Genomic DNA, 21,538 nt, shown 5'->3' with positions numbered 1-21,538 from the left:
ACTTCTATTAATAGTGATGTGTTTATGTGATGCAGTAGATGCAAAGCAAAGTGATAAGCGTACCGTGCTCATGTAGCTTGCGTCTTTTCAGAGATATGGATTGGTTCATGGGACTGCTGGGAGAAAAACTTGGACTGCACTTCGACCAGACATTCCACGGGCTCTGTCCGAGCAAACAGCCACCTATCTTTGGTATGTTCGGTAGAATAAATGAGCAACGAATTTCTTCTTGGTCTCCTTTTGTTGGACTTTCTGAAATTATTCGTCAACAATAGTTTTTCTCTCAAATGTACGCTAAGCTGTGTTTGTCATTTAGGGATACTTGGGTCTTAATAACAGCCTGTCGAAAGATTTAAAGTTTAAAAACGCCTTGACAATCGGCCATTTGATTACGCCATTGCTAAATCACTATTTCTTTTATCTTATAGGTGACTTCCTCAACACTAATGAAATTTACGAGGACATCCTGGACTTTGCCACGCTGAAGCAGTACATGGAGAACCAGTTGAAGGAGTATAACGCGACGCCAGGCGTTGTGTCGATGGAACTAGTACTTTTCAGGGATGCCATCTGCCACATTTGTCGCACCGTGCGCGTTCTGAAACTGCCCAGAGGAAACATGCTTGTCGTCGGTATCGGTGAGTGTATTGTTCAAGGTTTCAATACACCAGGAACCAGGGTGACTGTACCTATATTCTATGGCATACATCGTCCCCACTGCAGTTGGTCTTTTCGTCTTTGAAATGATGCCAATAACAAAGCAAAGTCTTCTGTAATTTCATCCGATAAAACAACAAGTGCCTCCAAAAGTAACTCCAGCTACCTTATCAGGTGGCAGCGGCCGGCAGTCGCTGACCCGACTGGCCGCCTACATCTGCGGCCTCTCGGTGTTCGTCATCGAGGTCAATAAGCACTACCACCGACCCGAGTTCAGAGAGGATCTCAAGGTGCTCTATCGGGCAACGGGCCTCGAAAACAAACCGACCGTCTTCATTTTCAGCGACGCCCAGGTGACTATACATTTTTCGACATTGTAATGTCGTTAATCTGTACCAAGACGTTGAGTTGAATCAAAGCCTTTGATTTATACTGGTACAGACTTCGCTTCTCTCAATCATTGTCAGAATTTGCCGCTCTCCAGCTGACCATTGAGGATCGAATGTTTTAAGCTCATTTTCTTCTCTTAGGTCACGGAGGAAACGTTCCTTGAAGATATCAACAACATCCTAAGCAGCGGGGAAGTGCCAAACCTCTACAAACCGGAGGAGCTCGAAGAGGTGGGTATTACACATTGCTATTTATAGACACCAGAGCCCGGTGAAGTCCCACGCTGGACGCCAAAAATCATCCGTCCTGCTTACGTTAGGGTTTATTCAAATGTAGTATTTTTACGTCATTAAACAACCAGCTTCGATTTAATTGCAGTTTCAGTTGCAAGTAGTTGTGTGCATAAGATTCTCCACTGACATGTGATTTTTTTTTTTTTTTGTCAGATACGCAACACACTACAGCCGGTGGCGGCTAGGGAGGGTATCCCTGAGACGCCAGAGAACCTGTACGGCCTGCTTTTGGACCGAGTCAGGTCAAATCTCCACCTCTGCGTGTGTATGAGCCCCGTCGGAGACGCCTTCAGGTTGGTGCTAAACGTCATCTATCGTCGTAGGATTTCGCCTGTACTGATTAAATATTGCTAAACCAGCAGACGCATTAGTGCCCTAAATACATCAAGCAACGGTAGAGGAAGTTACCAAGCTTGTCGTTTCCGGACTGTCGCTCCGTTCAGTGTCCACTTGTGACTCACCATCTCCGAATACCACAGGAACCGTATTCGCATGTACCCTGGCCTGGTCAACTGCTCCACGATTGACTGGTTCGGAGATTGGCCACAAGAAGCTCTGATGGAAGTAGCCGAGAGGTATTTGGAAGGCATCGACCTAAACCTAGGCGCCGATACGGAACTATTGAAGGTATGTTCAGTGTTCACGTAAGCCGGCCAGCTTCATTAAATTAATTCGAGGGCTTTCTCTTTGGCTGTTTGGCAAATACTGTGGTATATTCATACTAGAATGCAAAAAGAATTGTTTTCCGTTGATTCACGATGCTTCATGGCTCGATACTTCATACCTAAATAGCGTTGTTCTCATGCAGGACGAGCTGCAGGCTGCTGTGGCTCACACGTTCTCCGTAATTCACCGCTCCGTGTCCAACTACTCGGCTCGGATGCTGGCGAGGTGCGGCGACACAACTACGTCACCTCCACCAGCTACCTGCAGCTGGTGGCCGGCTACAAACAGTGAGTGAATACAGGCGATTAGAAAGGCCTGCTCAATGACCAGAATATGATCGGAACCTTGGTGGCCTATTGAATTTTGTCTCCCTAAACGTACGAGCTGGATGAATAGTAATATTTCTCCAATGGCACGATCAGAACGCATTTCTGTTTTGACCTTGTGTTTCCTCAGTCTACTTGGGCGAGAAGCGCAAGGAACTGGGAGAAGCCGCTGACAAGCTGAGGAATGGTCTGTTCAAGATTGACGAGACCAGTGTCAAAGTCGAATCCATGTCCGTTGAACTGGAAATCGCCAAAGGAAAAGGTCAGTGAAGACATGAAACCATGAGATCGAATAATGCTGTGGCTTTGCGAATCCTTTGAGTTCTGTCTGGTCTACGGAGGAAACCCCTATGACAAACACCATGCAAACTATAAGCGAGTTTGTGTACCATTACCTCAGATGTACTTGACACGCATTGACACTATCTGAGCTCTTCGTGTCTATGCGTGCCGTGTGTCCCACTTGGCAGTGGCCGAGTTCCAGCAGCAGTGCGAAGTACCTGGTCATCATTGTCCAACAGACCCGGGAGGCCGACGAACAGCAGCGCTCCGTCCAGCTCAGGTAAGGCGAACGTCCTGAGAGCTACTCGGTCCACTTCGATGGCTTCAGGGGGCACGAAGTTTGACCTTTCATAGGTCGTAGCAGATATCTAAAGACAGGTATCTTTGGGTGCCGATTGTCATTTGCTACCATTATCAAAGACCGAAGCTCGACAAAATCGTTTAAAGCCATATCCATCTGTGCGCTCTATCAGGTCTCAAAAGATTGCCGAGGAGGAGCTGCAGTGTAAGGCCATGGCCGAGGTGGCTCTGGCAGAGCTGGAGGAGGTGCTGCCCGTCCTGGAAGAGGCCGTCAGGGTAAGTAACAAGACCGCACCGCAGTGACGCACTTCCGAGACGGAGGGAGACTTTTGGTCAGATAAGCGACACGGGGGCTAGCAGACTTCGCCGATATAGTTTAACAGTCGAGCTCCATTCATTGTGATGTGTACTGCATGCAAATTAACATCACAAGTGGCATGCTGTCTGATAGTCTTAACTACCCCCATTGCCTATTATACTGTACCGCGACATTTTTCTTGATCCTTACAGGCACTGGACGCCCTCTCGAAGCGGGACCTGAACGAGATCAAGTCGTACGCCCGACCTCCGCCGCTGGTAGAGAAGGTCATGGAGGCAGTGATGCTTCTGAAGTGCGTCGAACCCACCTGGGCAGAGGCGAAACGACAGCTGGGAGACCCGAACTTCATCACACAGGTCGGTTGCAATGTTAACTCTTGTTCGATCGATTACCAGCACCATGTGGCTGCCAAATTTGAGACATGTGCTTTATGTAGTCTTTGACTCTCTATTGTGCTGATTGTCAGCCATGCCCACCAGTCGCCATCTGTACAATATTTACCAGACGTACATTTACGTAGGTACTCATTCATTCTTCTTCCCCGTCGTTTCCAGCTGCGTGACTTCGACAAGGACCACATCAGCGACAAGACGCTGAAGAAGGTCGGCGGATACGTGGTGCAGGCCGACTTTGACCCGGACATGGTCGGAAAACAGTCGCTGGCTGCCAAGTCGCTCTGTCTGTGGGTACGAGCCATCGAGTCGTACGGACGCGTCTACAGGTTAGTGGGGGACTGTTGCTCTCCTGGAACATGTGGATGACATTAGAATCTCTTTGGTAAAAATGAACGTATGTTGGAATCTGGAAAGGCAGACATTGGGATTCCTCATCTACTGTGTTTTGACCACGCTGTCAGGGTGGTGGAGCCGAAGAAGATGCGTCTGATGTCGGCTGAGCGTATCCTAGCCGAGAAGCAGAAGAACCTGGCAGACGCTAAGGCGAAGCTGCAGGAGCTCAGCGAGCGGCTGGCAAAGCTGCAGACCGAGTACAACGAGAAGCTGGCGCAGAAGGAGGAGCTCAGGATCAAGGTTCGTCACCAGAGGATTAGACCAATAAAGTAACAGAACAGAACGTATGTATAGTCGACTACAGAATGATGTTCCACTTTTCACAGGGCAATTATTTGCCTGGAGTGGTAGGCTGTGCCGAATCACACGGGCTGAGTTCACAAATTATAGCTTTGTCCCAATGCTCACAATCGACACGCTTAATTGTGTGATAAACGGCACTACTTAGCTCTCCGGTCAACTGATAGCTTCTGAGGAGTGGAACATCATTCTGTAGTAGACTATACCACAGTTTGACGCGTGTCTTTGATGTTTCAATATGTACAAAGACGCTCATGCTATTCTGTTCCTCGATGCTAGGCGGAGAGCCTGGAGCTGAAGTTGGACCGCGCGGCCAAGATCGTCAGCGGCCTGGCCGGCGAGAAGGTCCGCTGGACACAGACCGTGAAGGACTTGGACGAAAACTTTGGCTACCTGGTCGGGGACTGCCTGATCGCTGCCGCCTTTGTCTCCTATATGGGACCGTTTACGTCCAACTACCGGGACGAGATCGTCTCGAGCATTTGGTTACCGGAGGTGGGTCTGAGATTGTGGGAACTTTATTGCGTAATGTTGTGTTTTATTCAGCATCATTCTGTGTTAATGGCAAGTAGTGTTCGTCGTTTCGATGCTATATCTTTGTTCGATACCAAAAATACGGTAGAGTCGGACAGTGCCTGAGTAAGTGACCGTCGTTGTCCGTCCGTGCCCAGGTGCGCGGGAAGCTGGTGCCCTGCTCGCCGACGTTCGAGCTGTGCGAGTTCCTGGCCAAGCCGACGGTGGTACGCGACTGGAACATCCAGGGCCTGCCGTCCAACCCGTTCAGCGTGGAGAACGGCATCATCGCCACGCGCGGACAGCGCTGGCCGCTGCTCATCGACCCGCAGGGGCAGGGCCTGCGCTGGATCAAAAACATGGAACACAAACAGGTTAGAGTGACAATGCTGTGCGTGGCTCAGAAAAGAATAGATTAATAACACTGGCATGTATTTAGCGCTTTAGGCATGAATGGGCATAACTGATATCACGCCGCCGTACCCTTGGCCTCCGGACTAACACGGCGTGCTCGTTTCCGCAGGGTCTGAAAGTGATCGACCTGCAGCAGACCAACTTCCTATCGGTGCTGGAGCGCTCCGTCACGTTCGGCCACCCGGTGCTGCTACAGAACGTCCAGGAGACGTTGGATGCCTCGCTCAACCCCATACTCACAAAGTCTGTCATCAAACAGGGTGAGCTCGCTACCATGCCTCATCAAGCAAAATGTATGGTGACATGGGTTGATCTGGTCTTGCATTGGTCTGCTCTGGGTTTTCTTTCTAGCACACATGCATTGCAGTTAAGCTGCTTGATCGCACGCATCCTTATGAGTTTATATTCGATTGTCGGAGACTGTTGTTGTAATATAAATCATCAGAGTGCGGTGCCTCAGTGTTTTCTAATGTGATTCCTTACGTGCTGTCGTTGCCCGCGGCAGGTGACGCTCTGTACACCAAGATCGGCGACAAGGAGGTGGAGTACAACCCGCTGTTCCGCTTCTACATCAGCACCAAGCTGTCAAACCCGCACTACCCGCCTGAGATCGCCACTAAGACCACCATCATCAACTTCACCGTCAAGGAGGACGGTGAGTAGTACGCCGGCTCGGTAGACCATCTAACCATCCACAGATAACAGTAGTACAGTAATACTACTACTATATAACAGTAGTACTACTGTTATCTGTGAACCATCTTATCCGTAGTTACAGTAACAGATGCCAGAGAGGCTAGCAATGTTGCATCATCTATTGGGATCCGGACGATGTCTATTATTTGGTGATGGCTTATGCATTTCACGTTGTTCTTGTGCGGTATTTAATCTAGTTTGCAGAATATAAAATGTCATGTTGTCATGGAAATCATCTTCGTTCGTGTATCCGTTGTCGCTAGAGATCTAATGCTCCATTGTGTGACGTCTCCGGACAGGTCTGGAGCAGCAGCTGCTGGGTATCGTGGTCCGCAAGGAGCGGCCCGAGCTGGAGGAGCAGAAGGACGCCCTCGTCACCAACATCGCCGCCGGCAAACTGAAGCTCATCGAGCTGGAGGACGCCGTGCTCAGGTCGGTCGGATGGTTGACAAAGGCGGCAACGGTAGCGGTGAAATTTTATATCCTTTTTGGAAAAAGGAATTTGGAGCAATGACATTCATGCATGAGCATCAGAACTTGTGTGTTGTTTATCTGTTGTACACCGATGCCACTTGGTTAGCAGAAGGGATCGTAGTTTTCCAGAGACTGTAACTCTCACATCTTCCTCCCTCCTCACTCTCCACGTCACCCACAGACTGCTGAAGACGGAGGGTTCGCTGCTGGAGGACGAGGCTCTGGTGGTGACGCTACAGTCGTGCAAGACCACCTCGGCCGACGTCACCGAACAGCTGGAGACCGCCGAGGAGACAGAGATCAAGATCGACGCCGCTCGGGAGGTGGGGAAATGTGGGGTTTCAGGAACGCAACTGGATGGAGTGGCTACCACAGTGTGAAACTGCTTGTCGAATTGCTCGCCCATTCATGCAGAAGCTGTATTGTTCATCCCCGTGGCCCGAAAGACGATTTCTCATTTTCATGAGTGGTTGGACTTACTTCAGTGTCTAGTTAGACTCCTCCTATGCCAGTTGTCCGTCCTAACACGGTTCTCGGCCCTCCTCTTAACGACTGACGTTGGTATCATCGTTGACAGGCGTATCGTCCGTGCGCGCGGCGCGCCTCGATCCTGTTCTTCGTGCTGACCGACCTGGGCAAGATCGACCCGATGTACCAGTTCTCGCTGGACGCCTACGTAGATCTGTTCACCCACTCCATCGATAAGGCGCAGAGGAGCCCAAAGCTGGAGAACCGCATACAGAACATGAACGACTATCACACCTACGCCGTGTACAAGTGAGTGAAGGCTATCATATATGCGCGTCAGGCTTATTTGTGTGTTAACGTAATGGTGGAATGACCGTCTTTTGCCGCAAAACATTTGACGTCCTTTTTAAAGCTCTATTCATGATGTGCATTGTCCAGTGATACAAACGCCGTTGTTCAGGGTCTGTGTTGCGTCGTTTTCAGGTACGCCTGCCGCGGCCTGTTCGAGCGGCACAAGCTGCTCTTCTCCTTCCACATGTGCATCAAGATGCTGGAGAGCCAGTCGGCCGTCAACACGGACGAGTACCTGTTCTTCCTCAAGGGTGGAGTCGTGCTCGACAGGGAGGAGCAGATGGACAACCCGTGCCCCGGTCAGTTTCATGGTCTGTGCTTGATTAGTGGAAGTTTAAGTGAGGGTCCTCAGTGTGATCTCTCATGAAACATTCCTATCATAGTCCTTGAATTCCCTTTTACGCTTTATTTCGTCCCACTGTCGCTTCTTTCTTTCAGAGTGGCTGTCGGACTCTGCGTGGGACAACATTACCGAGCTGGAGCGTCTGGCCAACTTCCACGGCGTGATTCAGTCGTTTGAGCAGGGCCACCGCGACTGGTACGCCTGGTACACGTCGCCCGAGCCCGAGCGAGCCTCGCTGCCCGGTCAGTATCACAGGGGTGGACGTGATGTTCGGACAGTATCGTCAAGAGGCATACGGTCGTGTTACCTTAACACAATATTGACAGCGCTGAGTGCTAGGCTGCGCTAGATGTTTTGAAATAGTCGTGTTACTGAAGCCTTAACCCGCGCCCCACTGGGGTCTGTGTATAACACGCCCTACTGGGGGGGGGGGGGCTATTCATAGCCCCCCCTCCTAACTCCGAAACTACTGGGCCGATCGTCAAAATTCAAACGGCGTCTGATAGCCCCGGAAAAACTGTCGAGCGAAACCTAATTTCATTGACCTCGAGGTCACCGATGACGTCACAGGTCAGGTCAAAGTAAAAATTATTAGCACTTTGGCTTGTTCACATTTTGGGCTCTGGCCGCCGTCTTACAAGTCAGATCAGGCTCATTTTTGGTTTCCACACTCGTGAACAGATGCTCTAGATACCTTGCGGGTACCAAACTTGTACTTTGATTTTCAGGTCAGGGTCAGGTCATCACAGGTCACGAAAATATTATATCATGCGTCGGTCACGTGACACATGTTTTATGGTCCATTTAGGCCATAGATTTCGAATTTGATGTCGTCTATGTCATTCGAGGTCATTTTGAGTCGAATTTAGCTTAGGTCAGGTCACTTTCAGGTCAAAAAAGGTCAAATTTTGAAGTTGAAATTTTTCAACAAAAAAGGTGTCTATTGGATGCAGTTTGAGCTCAGGAACACGATGGTGCCATTTATATTGGTGTACGATGCCAAATGCGTACTGAAAAATTGATTTGAAAAATTAATAATTGTGAATTTTTTGCAATAATGCGTATAACTTGGCCATTTTTGAAGATATTTAGCTAAAACTTGCTAGAGTTAGTCATAATCATGCGTTCTGTCACATATGTTCCGGTTTTTACGAAAAGTCAAAAACTTTTTGAAAAAATATAAAAATATAAATTTTGAATATTATTAAATAAAATTTTCGAAATTTTCAAAATTTTGAAAATCCGAGATAGCAGTTTGATAGCGCGGTCGATTCTGAGTTCTTTCATGCAAAGAAATTGGATCTAGCTTAAAAACTGAGCTCTTGGGAGCGATTGCCGTGGTTCAATGTTTTGCGTCGAAATCGGACGAACATGACGTCACCCTGACGTCATTTCCGGCCGACCTATGGTAGGTACGAAGTTCAAATTTTGACACAAGGTGTCAAATTGATGCAGCCGAAGGTACTGAAAGTTTGGCGTCGATCCGTCAAGCGGTTTGGAAGTTATTGCAGAAAAACGGGAGGGGGGGCTATAAATAGCCCCCCCCCCCCCAGTGGGGCGCGGGTTAACGATAACCGATAACGGTTCATGCCCGAATTGGAGCTATCTAAATAGTTTCTCAATTATTATCATTTTATGCATTTCGCTCCGGACTCCGATGTTCTTTACTAATCGTCGACCGGTCGATTTCCCGGCAGGCGAGTGGGACACGTCGTGCTCGGAGCTGCAGCGGATGATCTTTGTTCGCTCACTGCGCCCGGACCGGGTCAGCGTATGTGTGTCCACGTTCGTCATCCACAACCTGGGGCAGCGCTTCGTCGAGCCGCCCGTGCTCGACTTCCACAGCGTGGTCAGTGGCTGTAGGCAGAGCAGCTCTAGCTTTCTACATACAAGGCTTCTACAATTCTTTCTTCTACTATAATTTTTATAGAAGGATGTCTCGTTGGCTATCATTTTCTGACAATGTGCATCTGATGTTGATGACGTTAAATTGTGTACGTGTGGTGGTGATGGATAGCAATGAATTGAATATAAATTTAACAGTTTCGATTCTCGTGAATTTCCCCTGTTTGTACCGTTTCAAACTTGCCGTCACTCTGAATGATACCTCTGATGCCACCATCAGGTGTTACATGAAGTTTGTTTCGTATTGTGACAGTGACGCATCCTTCCCCCGTTTCAGCTGGAGGACTCTGCGGCCAAGACGCCGCTCATCTTCATCCTGTCTCCGGGCGTAGACCCGACCACGGCTCTGCTCCAGCTGGCCGAGCAGAACGAGATGATGGACCGCTTCTACAGCCTCAGCCTGGGACAGGGACAGGCGCCCATCGCCACACGGTGAACGCGAAGGAGAGCATAATGCTCCTCCCACTTCTGTCTCATGACAATGGCTGAGGTGCTCGAACCTATAACGGACATTTGCAGATGCGATTCGAGAGAAATATTCAATGTAGCACCTTCGGTTGCGATTTTGACAGATGTTTTATTTCCCCCTAGTGTTGAATAAATTGTAGGTATAATTGTATTTGCAATCTTGCATAGCTCATATTTTAATGAGTAATTTAAGTCGGTAAATCATGACTCATGAAATGAGATTACTTTACGTCGGTTACCGACGTAATTTACGTCGGTAACCGCTCCGGTAACTCTCCTCTGTCCGCGCCGCCAGTCTGCTGGAGATGGGTAAACGGGACGGCGGCTGGGTGTTCCTGGCCAACTGTCATCTCTCGCTCTCCTGGATGCCCGAGCTCGACAAGATGGTGGAGGAGATACAGGACGGCGGCGCCAACCCCGAGTTCCGTCTGTGGCTCAGCTCCAGCCCGCACCCCGACTTCCCCATCTCCATCCTTCAGAACGGCATCAAAATCACCACCGAACCGCCCAAGGTGGGAGACGCTGAGAATAGTGCATGCCTTAGTGATTACATATAGGCTGCTTCTCTGGCATTCCAGCAAATTATCCGATCGCTTCCGGCATAAAGATGCTCAAAATATGTCAGCTTCGACTCATTTAACCACATGGTGAAAGTGATTGTGTGGTAGTGTAACGTTGCTGGGCCCGCTATGTTCCGTCATGCTTCAGTGCATTGCGGGACAGTATCAGTCAATCGGTAACCACCCAGCCGGATTTAGTGACCACTTATCCTGTGCTCAACGTGTCACATCCTCCCCATTCTTTACCTTTCCAGGGCATCAAGGCCAACATCAAGCGTCTGTACCAGAACATGACGGAGGCGCAGTTCACCGCCTGTCCGCGCCAGAGCAACTACAAGAAGCTGCTCTTCTCGCTGTGCTTCTTCCACTCGGTGCTGCTGGAGCGGCGCAAGTTCCAGCAGCTCGGCTGGAACATCCTCTACGGGTTCAACGACTCAGACTTCGAGGTCAGTTCCCAGTTGATGCTGTGCATTCTGTGGGGTAGTATTATTCGAGTCTTACGATCCCCTATGTTCGATGAAAGGAACTTGACAGTATCCTACCTCGTTATGCTCCAACGCAGGAATGCTGAAATTTTCAGGAGTCTGTCTGGAAACGGGCATTGGCCTTGGCAGTAATCCATATTATATTGAGAACATCCGTCAATGCATTGTTATTTTGCACATATTCGCTCACCAAACACGATAATTTATTGAATTTAAATCGTCATGGACTCATAGAATCCCATGGTCTTAGTCTTCTCATAGTTTTCTCATACTCATAGTCTTCCTTCCTTATCCCTTCCGTCCGTCCTCGTACTCAGGTGTCTGAGTCGCTGCTGTCGATCTACCTGCGCGAGTACGAGGACCCGCCGTGGGACGCGCTCAAGTACCTGATCGCGGGCGTCATGTACGGCGGGCACGTCACTGACGACTGGGACCGACGCCTGCTCATGACCTACATCAACCAGATGTTCAACGAGGACGTGCTCAACGTCACATACTACAAGTGGGTGATGGGGCTGGATGGATGGATGGATGGCAGGTGTCCTTGTGACTGTCGCGGGTAATTTTTTAGGTTTTGTAGAACTTCCTTAGCCAAATGTAATAATATAAGAAGGTTTATCTCATGCACTCAGTGTCCGTAGAAAACGCCCGGCTTATCAGGGGAGCGGAACCGCCTCGGTTTCAGGCACTTTCATGCATTGTTTCATTTTTGATCCATGAATTCTACGTGCAACCGGTGCATCATATTCACCGTCGTTTTCTGTGATCTGACGCCTCGCCTCTCCCCTCTCAGGCTGTCGTCCCTGGCACACTACTACATCCCTCGGGACGGCCACCTGTCCTACTACCAGGACTTCAGCAACAGCCTGCCCATGGTGGACCACCCGGAGGCGTTCGGACAGCACCCGAACGCCGACATCGCCAGCAGTATCGGAGACGCACGGGTGCTGTTCGAGACGCTGCTGTCGCTGCAGCCGGCCGTGGCCGCCGCGGCCGACGGACAGAGCTCCGACGATAAGGTGCGGAGAGTATGAAAGGGATGTGAGGGCTATGGTAGGACGAATGAAGATCAAAATACTGTGAAATGTATAAATTAGTGTGGATGTTGCGAACCATGAGGCATAAAGTAATGCTTGTAAATGACTTTGTAGCACAGCTGGTCTAATAACTGTTCCCTCTTGCTTGGTCCCGACAAACAATAGATTGCTTACGCAACTATAAATGTATCGAAATTGAAGGCTTATAACATCTCCCCTCCGTTTTCTTTGCAGGTGATCGGTCTGGCCAACGACGTGCTGACCAAGATGCCGGACCTGATCGACTTCGAGAGCACGCAGAAGATTCTCTCCAACGACCCGTGTCCGCTGAATGTGGTCCTGCTGCAGGAGGTCAGTGCTCCGCCCGCACGATGGGTAGTTGATTGCTATGGCTTAGAGGAACATCCAGGGGGAATTGCACTGTTTTCGTAGGAGACAGTGTGGCCCTCTGTTCCCGTTCACGATTTGGGTGTTTGTTACAGATTCAGCGTTACAACGTTCTGCTGGTGATCATCCGCCGATCGCTGGAGGACCTCAAGAAGGGCATCAAGGGCCTGGTGGTGATGTCCTCTGACCTCGAGGAGGTGTTCGTCTGCGTCCTGGAGGGTCGCGTGCCGCCGCCCTGGCTCAAAGGTGGGTACCACGCTGGCCTCGCTCTGCCAGTTATCAGTCGTTAAAAAAAACAGCACTGCTAGAAAATAGCACTTGATCACTTCCAGGATGGGTCAACCTAGAGACGTATCATCCGATGCAATTTTCGTCTGAATTAGGCTCGGTCTCAGGGCGAATAAGCAGGATGCCTGAATTAACCCATTGGTGTTTTTTATGTGCCTGAGATACAAATGTGTCTTCTTTGCGGGAGGAATCATTTACGCAAAGTTCCCGAGCTGATAAAATAAACATCTGAAACAAATACAAATTCGTGTCATTTCCCGATCTTTGCAAGGAATTCAAGCTGCTAGATCATATGAGCTACATCGAGGATAATTTGCTATTTTAAGCTTAAGTCGTGAATGAATTACCGAGAACAGTACACCAGTTTTACTGGAAAGGTGTACCTTGCCCGATTTTCCTTTCAAACAGTGTGTCTATGCAAATTTGCGAACAAACGGGCGTATGAACTAAACGCGCACCGATCATGTCAGACCCAAACCTTCCTGAAAGAAAGCATTCTGGAAAATCGGTTCGATTTTCCGCCTCCGGGTCTTTTGGTCGAATTCTGCCGTCTATAGACGAAGTCGCATCCGAACGGAGCACCGATGAAACCAGCGGTGAGGTGACGGATACCAATGTTTCGGCGCCGACCGGCGCGGCGCGGTGGCGGAGGGCGGCGGCCAACGTTCAACCGTCTCTGGAAGCTTCACCATCTCAGGATGCCGACCGCGAGCGACGGCACACCTCCGTCAAAGACCTGGGCGCCGCCGCCTTCAAGCTGATCAGCGGTCGGACCAACATCCGCCGCTGGATTGACCAGGTGATGAAGAAATCTGGCGGCCCGGGCGTTCCGGAGGAGGCCGAGTATGTGGCGCGACGATTTCTGTTTGAGGACGCCGACCGGCGCTACGACCAGGGCGTGGGCGCCTCGGACACCGGCAAGGTGGAGGATTTCAACGAGGTGGTCGACGTGGACGAGGCACGAGTTGAGACGTTTGTCTCGCAGGAGCTGGTCGGCCACCTGACCAACAGCAAGACGTTCAACTTCTCCATCTTTCTCATCATCGTGTTCAACTCGGTGCTGATCGCGATGCAGACCTCAGACGACCTCACGGAGCGTTTCTCCCTTCCGTTCTCCGTCATCGACCAGGTGGTGCTGACCATCTTCATCTTCGAGATCGCCATCAAGTGGTTCTACGGCTTCTTCTCGTTCTGGCTCGGAGCGTGGAACATCATCGACTTTGTTGTGATCTTCATCCTGCTCTTCGGTAACAACTTCACCTACTTGGCCAGCTCTCGTCTGCTCCGTCTTCTGCGTGTGCTGCGTGCGTTCCGCAGCGTCCGCTCCTTCAGCACGTCCTTGGAGAGCCTGTCGCTAGTGGTGGACACGATCCTGCACTCGATCCCGGACATGGCGAACGTCTCGCTGCTGCTGCTCGTCTTCATGACGGTGGCGGCCGTCATCGGCGTCACCGTGTTCGGAGACGACTTCCAGGAGCACTTTGGGAGTCTGATGGACGCGCTGTTCGTCTGCTTCATCTGTGTCACAGAGGACGGCTGGGTGGACATCTTCACACCCATGCGCGACTCCAAGAACGCCAACATCGCCTTCGCCTCGTCCATCTACTTCCTGTTCCTGGTGATGATCGGCGCGTTCGTCTTCTCGAACCTGATAGTGGCCGTGGTGGTCACCAACCTCGAGATTGCCATGAAGGACTACACCGAGGAGAAGAGTGCCGAGCGGGGCACCCTGTTCAGCAGCTACCTCACCGGCGCCGTCAGGAGCAGCGGCGGCGGAGACGCGGACGACGACGACCCGGCCGACGACTGCACGGTGAAGGTGGTCTCTGTGGACGGCATCCTGTCGGAGAACCCGGAGCTGGTGAGCGGCCAGCGGCCCGTGCAGGTGCCGCCGCCGCTGCGGCCCGACCCGGCGCGCGTGGCGCGGCTCGCCACCGTGCTCGTCTCGCTGCAGGAGAACGTGGCCGAGTACGCGGCGATCCGCGCCGACCTGGCGCGCGCCACGGCCGTGGTGGCCGAGCTGGACGAGATGCTGCAGCGCCAGCTGGTGCCCGAGGACCAGCGCGATCCGGCCGAGCGGCTGCGGCGCGCCAGCCAGATGATGCCGCGCGCCTCGCTGCCCGTGCTGCCCGCGCACAGCTCCATCAACGCGCTGCCCGGGGATATACTGACACACATGGAGGCCATGCAGCTGATGAGAGCCTCGGAGGCCAGCGCGCGATCGGGAGCTATGAATATGATGCGGAAGATATCGAGTGTGATTCTGGGCAGGGACCGCAGCGGTCGGCGCAGCCAGAACGCCACCGAGAGCCGCGCCAAGCCGCTGCACAGGATGAACCAGTACTGAGAACGGCAGCGTTGGTGGTGGTGACAACGGAAGACGATGAAGACGGCAGCGGCTTGTGACATAGCCTGCAAGGTCATTGTTCGAGGTTTCCAAGGAGTTAGAACCCGTTATGTCGAGTGTCAGATACCGAAGGGGATCGAATGTGTCTTGTAGGCTTTGTTGGTCCTGTGAAGTGATGTGAGTGACGTTCTGTGACTTACGAGGTCGTTCGTTGTTGTGTGTCTGTTGCTTGCTTTGCTGTTGCCCACTCGCCTGTGACTTGTAATGTTTTCTGCAAATATATTGATGCAGCTATGAGAGATTCTGAAATCCCGGAAGCAGACGGACAAAAGATATATCAATTTTTTAAAGATGATACCAGGAGAGGTGCCAGCTCATGTCCGACTCTACATCAAATGCACGAGAACGCTGTGCTCCGCCCCACCTCACCCCGTCTCCCGCCGTCTCCTACAGCCTACCCGTCGATGAAGTCTCTGGGCTCGTGGACGCGGGACCTGGTGCAGCGTGTGGAGCAGTTCTCCGAGTGGTCGGAGCGCGCCCGGCCGCCCACGGCCTTCTGGCTGGCCGCCTTCACGTTCCCCACCGGGTTCCTGACAGCGGTGCTGCAGACGGCTGCCCGGCAGCTGCACCTCAGTGTCGACTCGCTGGCCTGGGAGTTTTACGTGCACAACCAGAACGACTCGACCACCAACCTGCTGCCGCATGTAAGTGCAGTAACAGCGACGGGGATAGAGTGGAGACTGGAGGGGTATGAGTGTAAACCTGGCTGATTGAAACAGGGACGTTCGTGTGTCCGTTCTTTACTTGCAGTTTCGGAAATGCTTTCCCTTTTATCCCATAATTAGATTGCAAAAGTTTGCGATGGCGAACACGGTTGTGTCTGCACCCTTCGGTGAAATGGATCGCCCTCTTCCACATTACATCAATCACTCATTGCCTTTCGGCGGATGTCTCGTACAGGAGGGAGTGTATATCTGCGGGATGTTCCTGGAGGGCGCCGGCTGGGACGTCAACAAGCGCTGTCTGGTCGAGGCCGCGCCAATGCAGCTCGTCACACCAATGCCCATCGTACACTTTAAACCCGTGGAGAATAAGAAGAAAAGCGGAAAAGGTAGGTCTGGGCTAAAGCCGTTATGATATCAGGGCATAAAATGAAGTTGGTATGCCACTTAAGCTGGCGGTGTTATTTGCATGCGATTGATATTGAGATATTCAATCATGTTTGCTCACTTATTCAGTCTATACGCTCTCGTTATTTCTTGCCTGTCGGGAGCCGACGGAGCCCCACACACCAATTACAGTCCCCCGTCCCTTCACACAGGACTGTACACGTGTCCGGCGTATTACTACCCGAACCGGTCGGGCACCGGTCACTACCCGTCCTTTGTGGTGGCCGTGGACCTGCGCTCCGGCGACTCCCCCTCCGACCACTGGATTCGACGGGCGGCCGCTCTGCTCCTCAGTCTGTCAGACTAATGGGGGGGGGGGGGTAGTGCGGGCTGCGTGAGGACCGTGGGAGCTGTGGCAGAGGAGTGGGGAGTGCTGGCAGGTCAAAAGGGGGCGTCAGGTTAGGTCATGGGAGTGAGGAGATCCGATAGGTTATCATGGGCCAAGGGTAGTGAGAGATGGCCCTTCTAGTCATTCAGGTTGTCAGATCGGATAGGGTTGAAATGCGAGTGAGTCGTGCGTTTGAGTAACGGGATTAGTTTTCGTTAGCCAGTGAAGAAAAAGAAAATAGTGATCTCAGATGATCTTTCATTGTAAATAGTGCTGAAGAATCGTGTAATTTGATCGTGAACGGATTGTGATATGCGATTGTGGCCCAAGCTACGCTCGTTAGAATTTAACGAGAGACGCTTCGACTGAATGGATATGTAATGGAGTGAAGAAGCGCTGACGAACAACTGTGATAGCTACCCAGCGATCTCAAATCATGGTCTCCTGACTCGTGTTTTCTAGTCCGCCGTCCCATAGTGTACAAATGTATATTTTAGGTGACTCATGTCGTACTGTGTCGTAATGATTTGTTGCAATCATGTTCATCGATTGTTCGATCTTTTCGATGGTCAGTAAAGAAAAAAAGCATTAATCTCTATTGTTAACATTTAAACCGTTCTAGTCAACCGTACAAACGTTTATTTCTTGCCATAGTGCCTATATTGTGTTCGAAGCGTTTCAACCCGCTCAGTTGGGTTACATGATAACTATGCCTAAAAGACAATTTCTTCATGCGAATTTGTATTTACACGTTTTGTTCAAAATACAGGAATGTATCGGTCAATCGTCGAATGTTTCCTGGCTCAAGCCGCTTTCCTTCCCTCCACCTATAAAGCTACCTGCTTTATGTTGAGTATTATCGTTTTCAATAAAAGGAACTCCCTTTTTCCACAAGAGCAAGCGAACTGGATCACTTGCGAAACAATGCATAACATTTCAGTTTCACTATTTCTTCTAAACATGGTCTCCCTGGAGTTAGCGCACCATTTACGCTTGACGAGAAGTCCAGAAACCCGTTGCCGATAGTGGCCGTTTTAGTGTGCCAATGTGACTGCGACCACTCAGCAAATATGATAGTGGCTACTCCGTACTTTGCAAGCTTCGTATAATAATGTCGTGGTCACTTAAGCTCAGGCTACCGGGTTTGAGTTTGGCAGATTCGCCAAAGCCTCTTTTCTCCCTGACAGCAGGGACTCCGAAATATCTTCCCCTGGCACTTCGTACCGGCATCCAGTTATCTCTCCTCACCTCTATCCCGTGTGCCATCTCAGTCGCTTCTGTCCCTCCCCCTGACCCACGCTGACACTCCATCCATTCCACCGCCCCCATCACCTCCCTCCTCAGTGCGGGTGTGTGCGCGGGTCGGGTTTGATCTCGGGCCGCGGCAGCTGAGAGCCCTCCGGCGCGTTACCTCCGCGGTACCTCCCGAATGTAGCCAGTAGCAGGTGCCGCGCCGCGTCGGCCGTGTACTGCGCCTGCTGCGGAGTTCCCAGCTGCGGGTTCACCTCGACCACGTCCATGGAGCGCAGCGTGCCCCACTTGCAGACCTCCTCCATCACGGTCTGACCCTCGCGCAGACTCAGACCGCCACGCACTGAAACAGGAGGCCGGGGTGGTGAGTTAGGCTGCTTATAAGGCAGCAATATTAGATTTTCGACATATGGCTAAATTTTCCGAGCTTTCATTCAAGGAGATATAAAGTATAAGTGATCGCATAAACTAAGGCGTCCTAACAAGCATCGATCGGTGCGTTTGCATATATGCAAACGCATATATTATATTGTCCATTTTATAATCATCACCGTAACAAATTTTTCGAAACTGATTCCATTCTGTCACTCGGTCAGTCGGTCTCCCACTTCACCCTAGTACGCAGTCTCTTTAATTTTCCCTCCCACTCTCCCTCTTCTCTGTCCCGTAATTCGTTGCCCCTCGCTCCTTCTCCGACCTGGTGTTCCGGTGCACGGCGCCTCGGACGGGTCCAGCGCGTCCACGTCGAAGCTGACGTGCAGGGACGAGTCGGCGCCCACTCCGGCACCCAGCTGGTCCAACGCCATCTCAACCACCTGACCGAGACGGAATGGGATGGCGTGTTAGAGAGCGATGTTGAAACTCACATAAGATATCATCGAGGCCAAATAGACGGTTTGGCTTGGTTCGTCACAAGATGACATGTGAGCCATAGCTTAGTTTTGTACGGAGATCGCACCTACAAAAAAGAGCCATCCAACTGAGACGAGGGAGAGGCAAATTCAAATATACACTTAGATCCCGGATTGTTTCTGGGGTAGCTGAGAGTTCATCACCAATCACTCACCTTATCGATTCCAAGTCTGTCGATCTCCCTCATGGCGTATGCGCGGATGCCGAACTCCTGGATGGCCACCCTCTCCAGCGGGTCGACGGCCCTCAGTCCGATGTAGACTAGTTTGGAGGGGTGCAGGCACGGCTTGCACCAGCGCAGGTCGGGCAGGTCCAGGTGGAAGGCCTCCATGCCACGCATCAGGAACGATAGAGGTTTACCGTGGAAGTTACCCGAGTCGGAGGTCAGAGCTGCGGCGGGGTGGGGGAGCGGTCAGAGAGAGGTCAGGTCAGGTAATGGTCAGAAAATAGTTACGTCATGTATAGAATAGTGATCGGAGAAAGGTCAGGCCATCGCATGCCATTTTGTTATGCATGGTCATATCAATAAGTCTCATTGAATGGGGACGGTCACATCGCGATGAAAACAGGTGACGACTTAGCAAAGCTTAGCAAACACTGAAACTGTTAATTACGTTAAATGCATTTGCCGTCTTTTTTTCAGAAAGGAACCATGCTCTTTAGTCCCAGTGAACTCTCCCTCTCCCTTTGGCACCCTCCTCTCCTCGTCTCTCACGTGTATTGATGTCAGCGTGCGCGTCCACCCACAGCACGGCCAGCTTGTCGTGTCGCACCGTCTGCCCGTGGCCGTGGATGGTGCCGATGGCGATGCTGTGGTCGCCGCCCAGTGTCACCACCACGTCGTGCTGGCCCAGCGCTGATGACACCCGCTCAGACAACTGACGGTGTGAGGGGAGAAAAGTGAACGGACGGCCGTGGTGATGCGTACGGGTGCAGTCGGAGCTTTGGGCTAAAGACGGCTCATACCTTTTGCTAGATATGCGAACCGGAGCATTTTTAGATCGCGAACAGAACAGTTCATTTGACTCACACACACATGCAACATGGGCTATCTGATTTTCTTCATTGACGTTTCTGCGAGCCTATAAAACGAGTTTTGTGTAATCAACATTAAAGGGACCCTCCCACCTTCAAAAAAGTTAATGAATTGGCATGAAAGTGATGTCCCTTGGTTCAGAAAGAGCGAAAACGAATATCTACCAAATTTCACCGAAAAATATTCACTGGTTTTCAAGATATTAGACTTTTACTTTTGTTTACTTTTTGGGATCTCCCCTGTTACTAGCGACTTTATTTGGAAGCAATAATTTGGCAGCCCTAAAGTGCGGCAGACGTTGCGCGCAAAGCAGCGTATACCACCACGTGTTAAAGATGGTTTTAGTCTAAGATTAAAACATCGTTAGATCTCCGCTGACGTCACAAATTCTAAGGGGGCATTCCAAAGCATTAGCCCCTTAGAATCCGAAAACTGCAAGTTTGAAATTCCATATCTTCGAATTAAAGCATTTTTCGATGTTGTGAGTGTCCAAACCGTTATTTGCAGCTCATGGCCACCAATTTGGCTATCTCAACTCAAAACTAATGTTAAGGTGGGAGGGTCCCTTTTTAACGCGACGTAAGCAGGGGTGGATTTTTTTGTTTTTTATTGGGGTTGCACAGCCCTGAAAGGGCGCCCAAAGCGGTTCCGAGGGGCGCAATAGTCCGGAAGTGGGCGCCACCAGGTACGGTCGTAAACTTGGCGTTGGGGGGGGGGGGGGGAATTGGCAAAGGGGCCCCTGTAGACCCTCGCTGGGGGCGGTGTGTTAGCTTAACCCGCGTTCCGCGGAGGGGGGGGGGCGAATATCCGCCCCCCCTCCCCCTGAAGTTTTTGGTCAGTAGCGGAAAACTTCTGAAACCAGTATGAGACCCTTATATAAGCCCGGCGTAAGATCATTTAAGGCCAGTGTTGAGATTGACCCTCATAAACCGGGTGAGACCTCGCATAGCAATATGGGTCTTTGAACTCCAACGTGGGTTTTACGAGACCTGCCTGAGCCATCAGAGGCCAGTGCGGGCCCGGGGTCATCAAAGGCCAGTGCGGGGTCGTCAAAGGCCAGTTCGGAACCTCTGAGGTGGTGTGAGCCCTTGAGGCCAGCGTTGGTCCTTGAGAGGTCAATGTGGGACACCTTGACTGGTATGGGCCCTAAGAGACATGTGTGGTGCCAATGCGACCCAAAATAGACACAACTAACGACATGAGGCTCTCAGAGACTAGCAGCGGCCCTTAAAAACCTGCACGGGCCAAACAGATCGACAGGGGCCCTCCGAGATCGGCAGAGAATAAGAAGATGGCATGAGGCGCCTATGATGGGCAGGCCCGGGCTCTCAAAGACCTAAATGGAACTATCTGAGACCAGGGACCCTTGGCAGCAGACATGGGCCCTCAGAAACCGATGTGACCCCGATATGGTAATAGACCTTAATGCCGGCCCGCTGCGACGAGATAACGGCCCTCAAATTCCGAAATTCCGACATGGGGACCAACAGAGACTGACAGGGAACCTTGGAGGACGACATGAAACGCTAAAAGTTCTTCCTTGGACCCCAGAGACTAAAGACGGGACTCTCAGAGTCTGGTGGAGGGCCCTCTGAAGTCTGAGGCCTGTTTTGGGCCACCAAGGTCCGGTTTGGTCCATCAGATGCCGGTTATGGCCCTCAAAAGCCGGTTTGGGACCCTGAGTGGCCACTGGCCAGTACTGGCCCTCCAAAACCAGTTGGTCATCAGAGGCCAGCTCAATATGATCCCTTACAGGCCAGTGTGGAGCTCTCGGAGGTCAATGTG

At 51.3% G+C, this 21,538-nt stretch overlaps 2 protein-coding genes across 2 annotated transcripts in view; one reads left to right on the top strand and one right to left on the bottom strand.

Annotated features, from left to right (window-relative positions):
* The first annotated feature begins 97 nt into the window (after positions 1-97).
* LOC122366656 (dynein axonemal heavy chain 2-like) lies at positions 98-17,338 on the top strand. Its single transcript, XM_043339141.1, is given in 34 exon segments — positions 98-192; positions 429-638; positions 832-1,010; positions 1,188-1,277; positions 1,494-1,633; positions 1,820-1,967; positions 2,149-2,293; positions 2,463-2,594; positions 2,803-2,827; positions 2,829-2,894; positions 3,088-3,190; positions 3,425-3,589; positions 3,788-3,954; positions 4,090-4,261; positions 4,601-4,816; positions 4,993-5,208; positions 5,358-5,508; positions 5,754-5,903; positions 6,244-6,376; positions 6,600-6,741; positions 6,996-7,195; positions 7,370-7,536; positions 7,676-7,822; positions 9,278-9,429; positions 9,763-9,917; positions 10,249-10,465; positions 10,768-10,959; positions 11,316-11,500; positions 11,792-12,017; positions 12,270-12,386; positions 12,518-12,668; positions 15,511-15,761; positions 16,018-16,168; positions 16,379-17,338. Coding segments are annotated over 34 exon segments (5,301 nt in total). The 5' UTR covers positions 98-107; the 3' UTR covers positions 16,534-17,338.
* LOC122366658 (arginase-1-like) overlaps positions 17,279-21,538 on the bottom strand; it is an 11,021-nt gene continuing 6,761 nt past the window's right edge. Inside the window, exons 3-6 of the mRNA XM_043339145.1 lie at positions 19,433-19,595; positions 18,872-19,107; positions 18,503-18,620; positions 17,279-18,148 (exon numbers count right to left, since the gene is read on the bottom strand). Coding sequence (XP_043195080.1) covers positions 17,895-18,148; positions 18,503-18,620; positions 18,872-19,107; positions 19,433-19,595 — 771 coding nt within the window. The 3' untranslated portion in view covers positions 17,279-17,894. The remainder of the gene's footprint in view (positions 18,149-18,502; positions 18,621-18,871; positions 19,108-19,432; positions 19,596-21,538) is intronic.

The sequence above is a fragment of the Amphibalanus amphitrite genome, unplaced genomic scaffold, assembly GCF_019059575.1.
Source record: "Amphibalanus amphitrite isolate SeventyFive unplaced genomic scaffold, NRLGWU_Aamphi_draft 000822F_arrow, whole genome shotgun sequence".
Classification (NCBI taxonomy): Eukaryota; Metazoa; Arthropoda; class Thecostraca; order Balanomorpha; family Balanidae; genus Amphibalanus; species Amphibalanus amphitrite.
The sequence above is the reverse complement of the archived record's forward strand: the minus strand, read 5'-3'. Positions and strand labels throughout refer to the sequence as shown.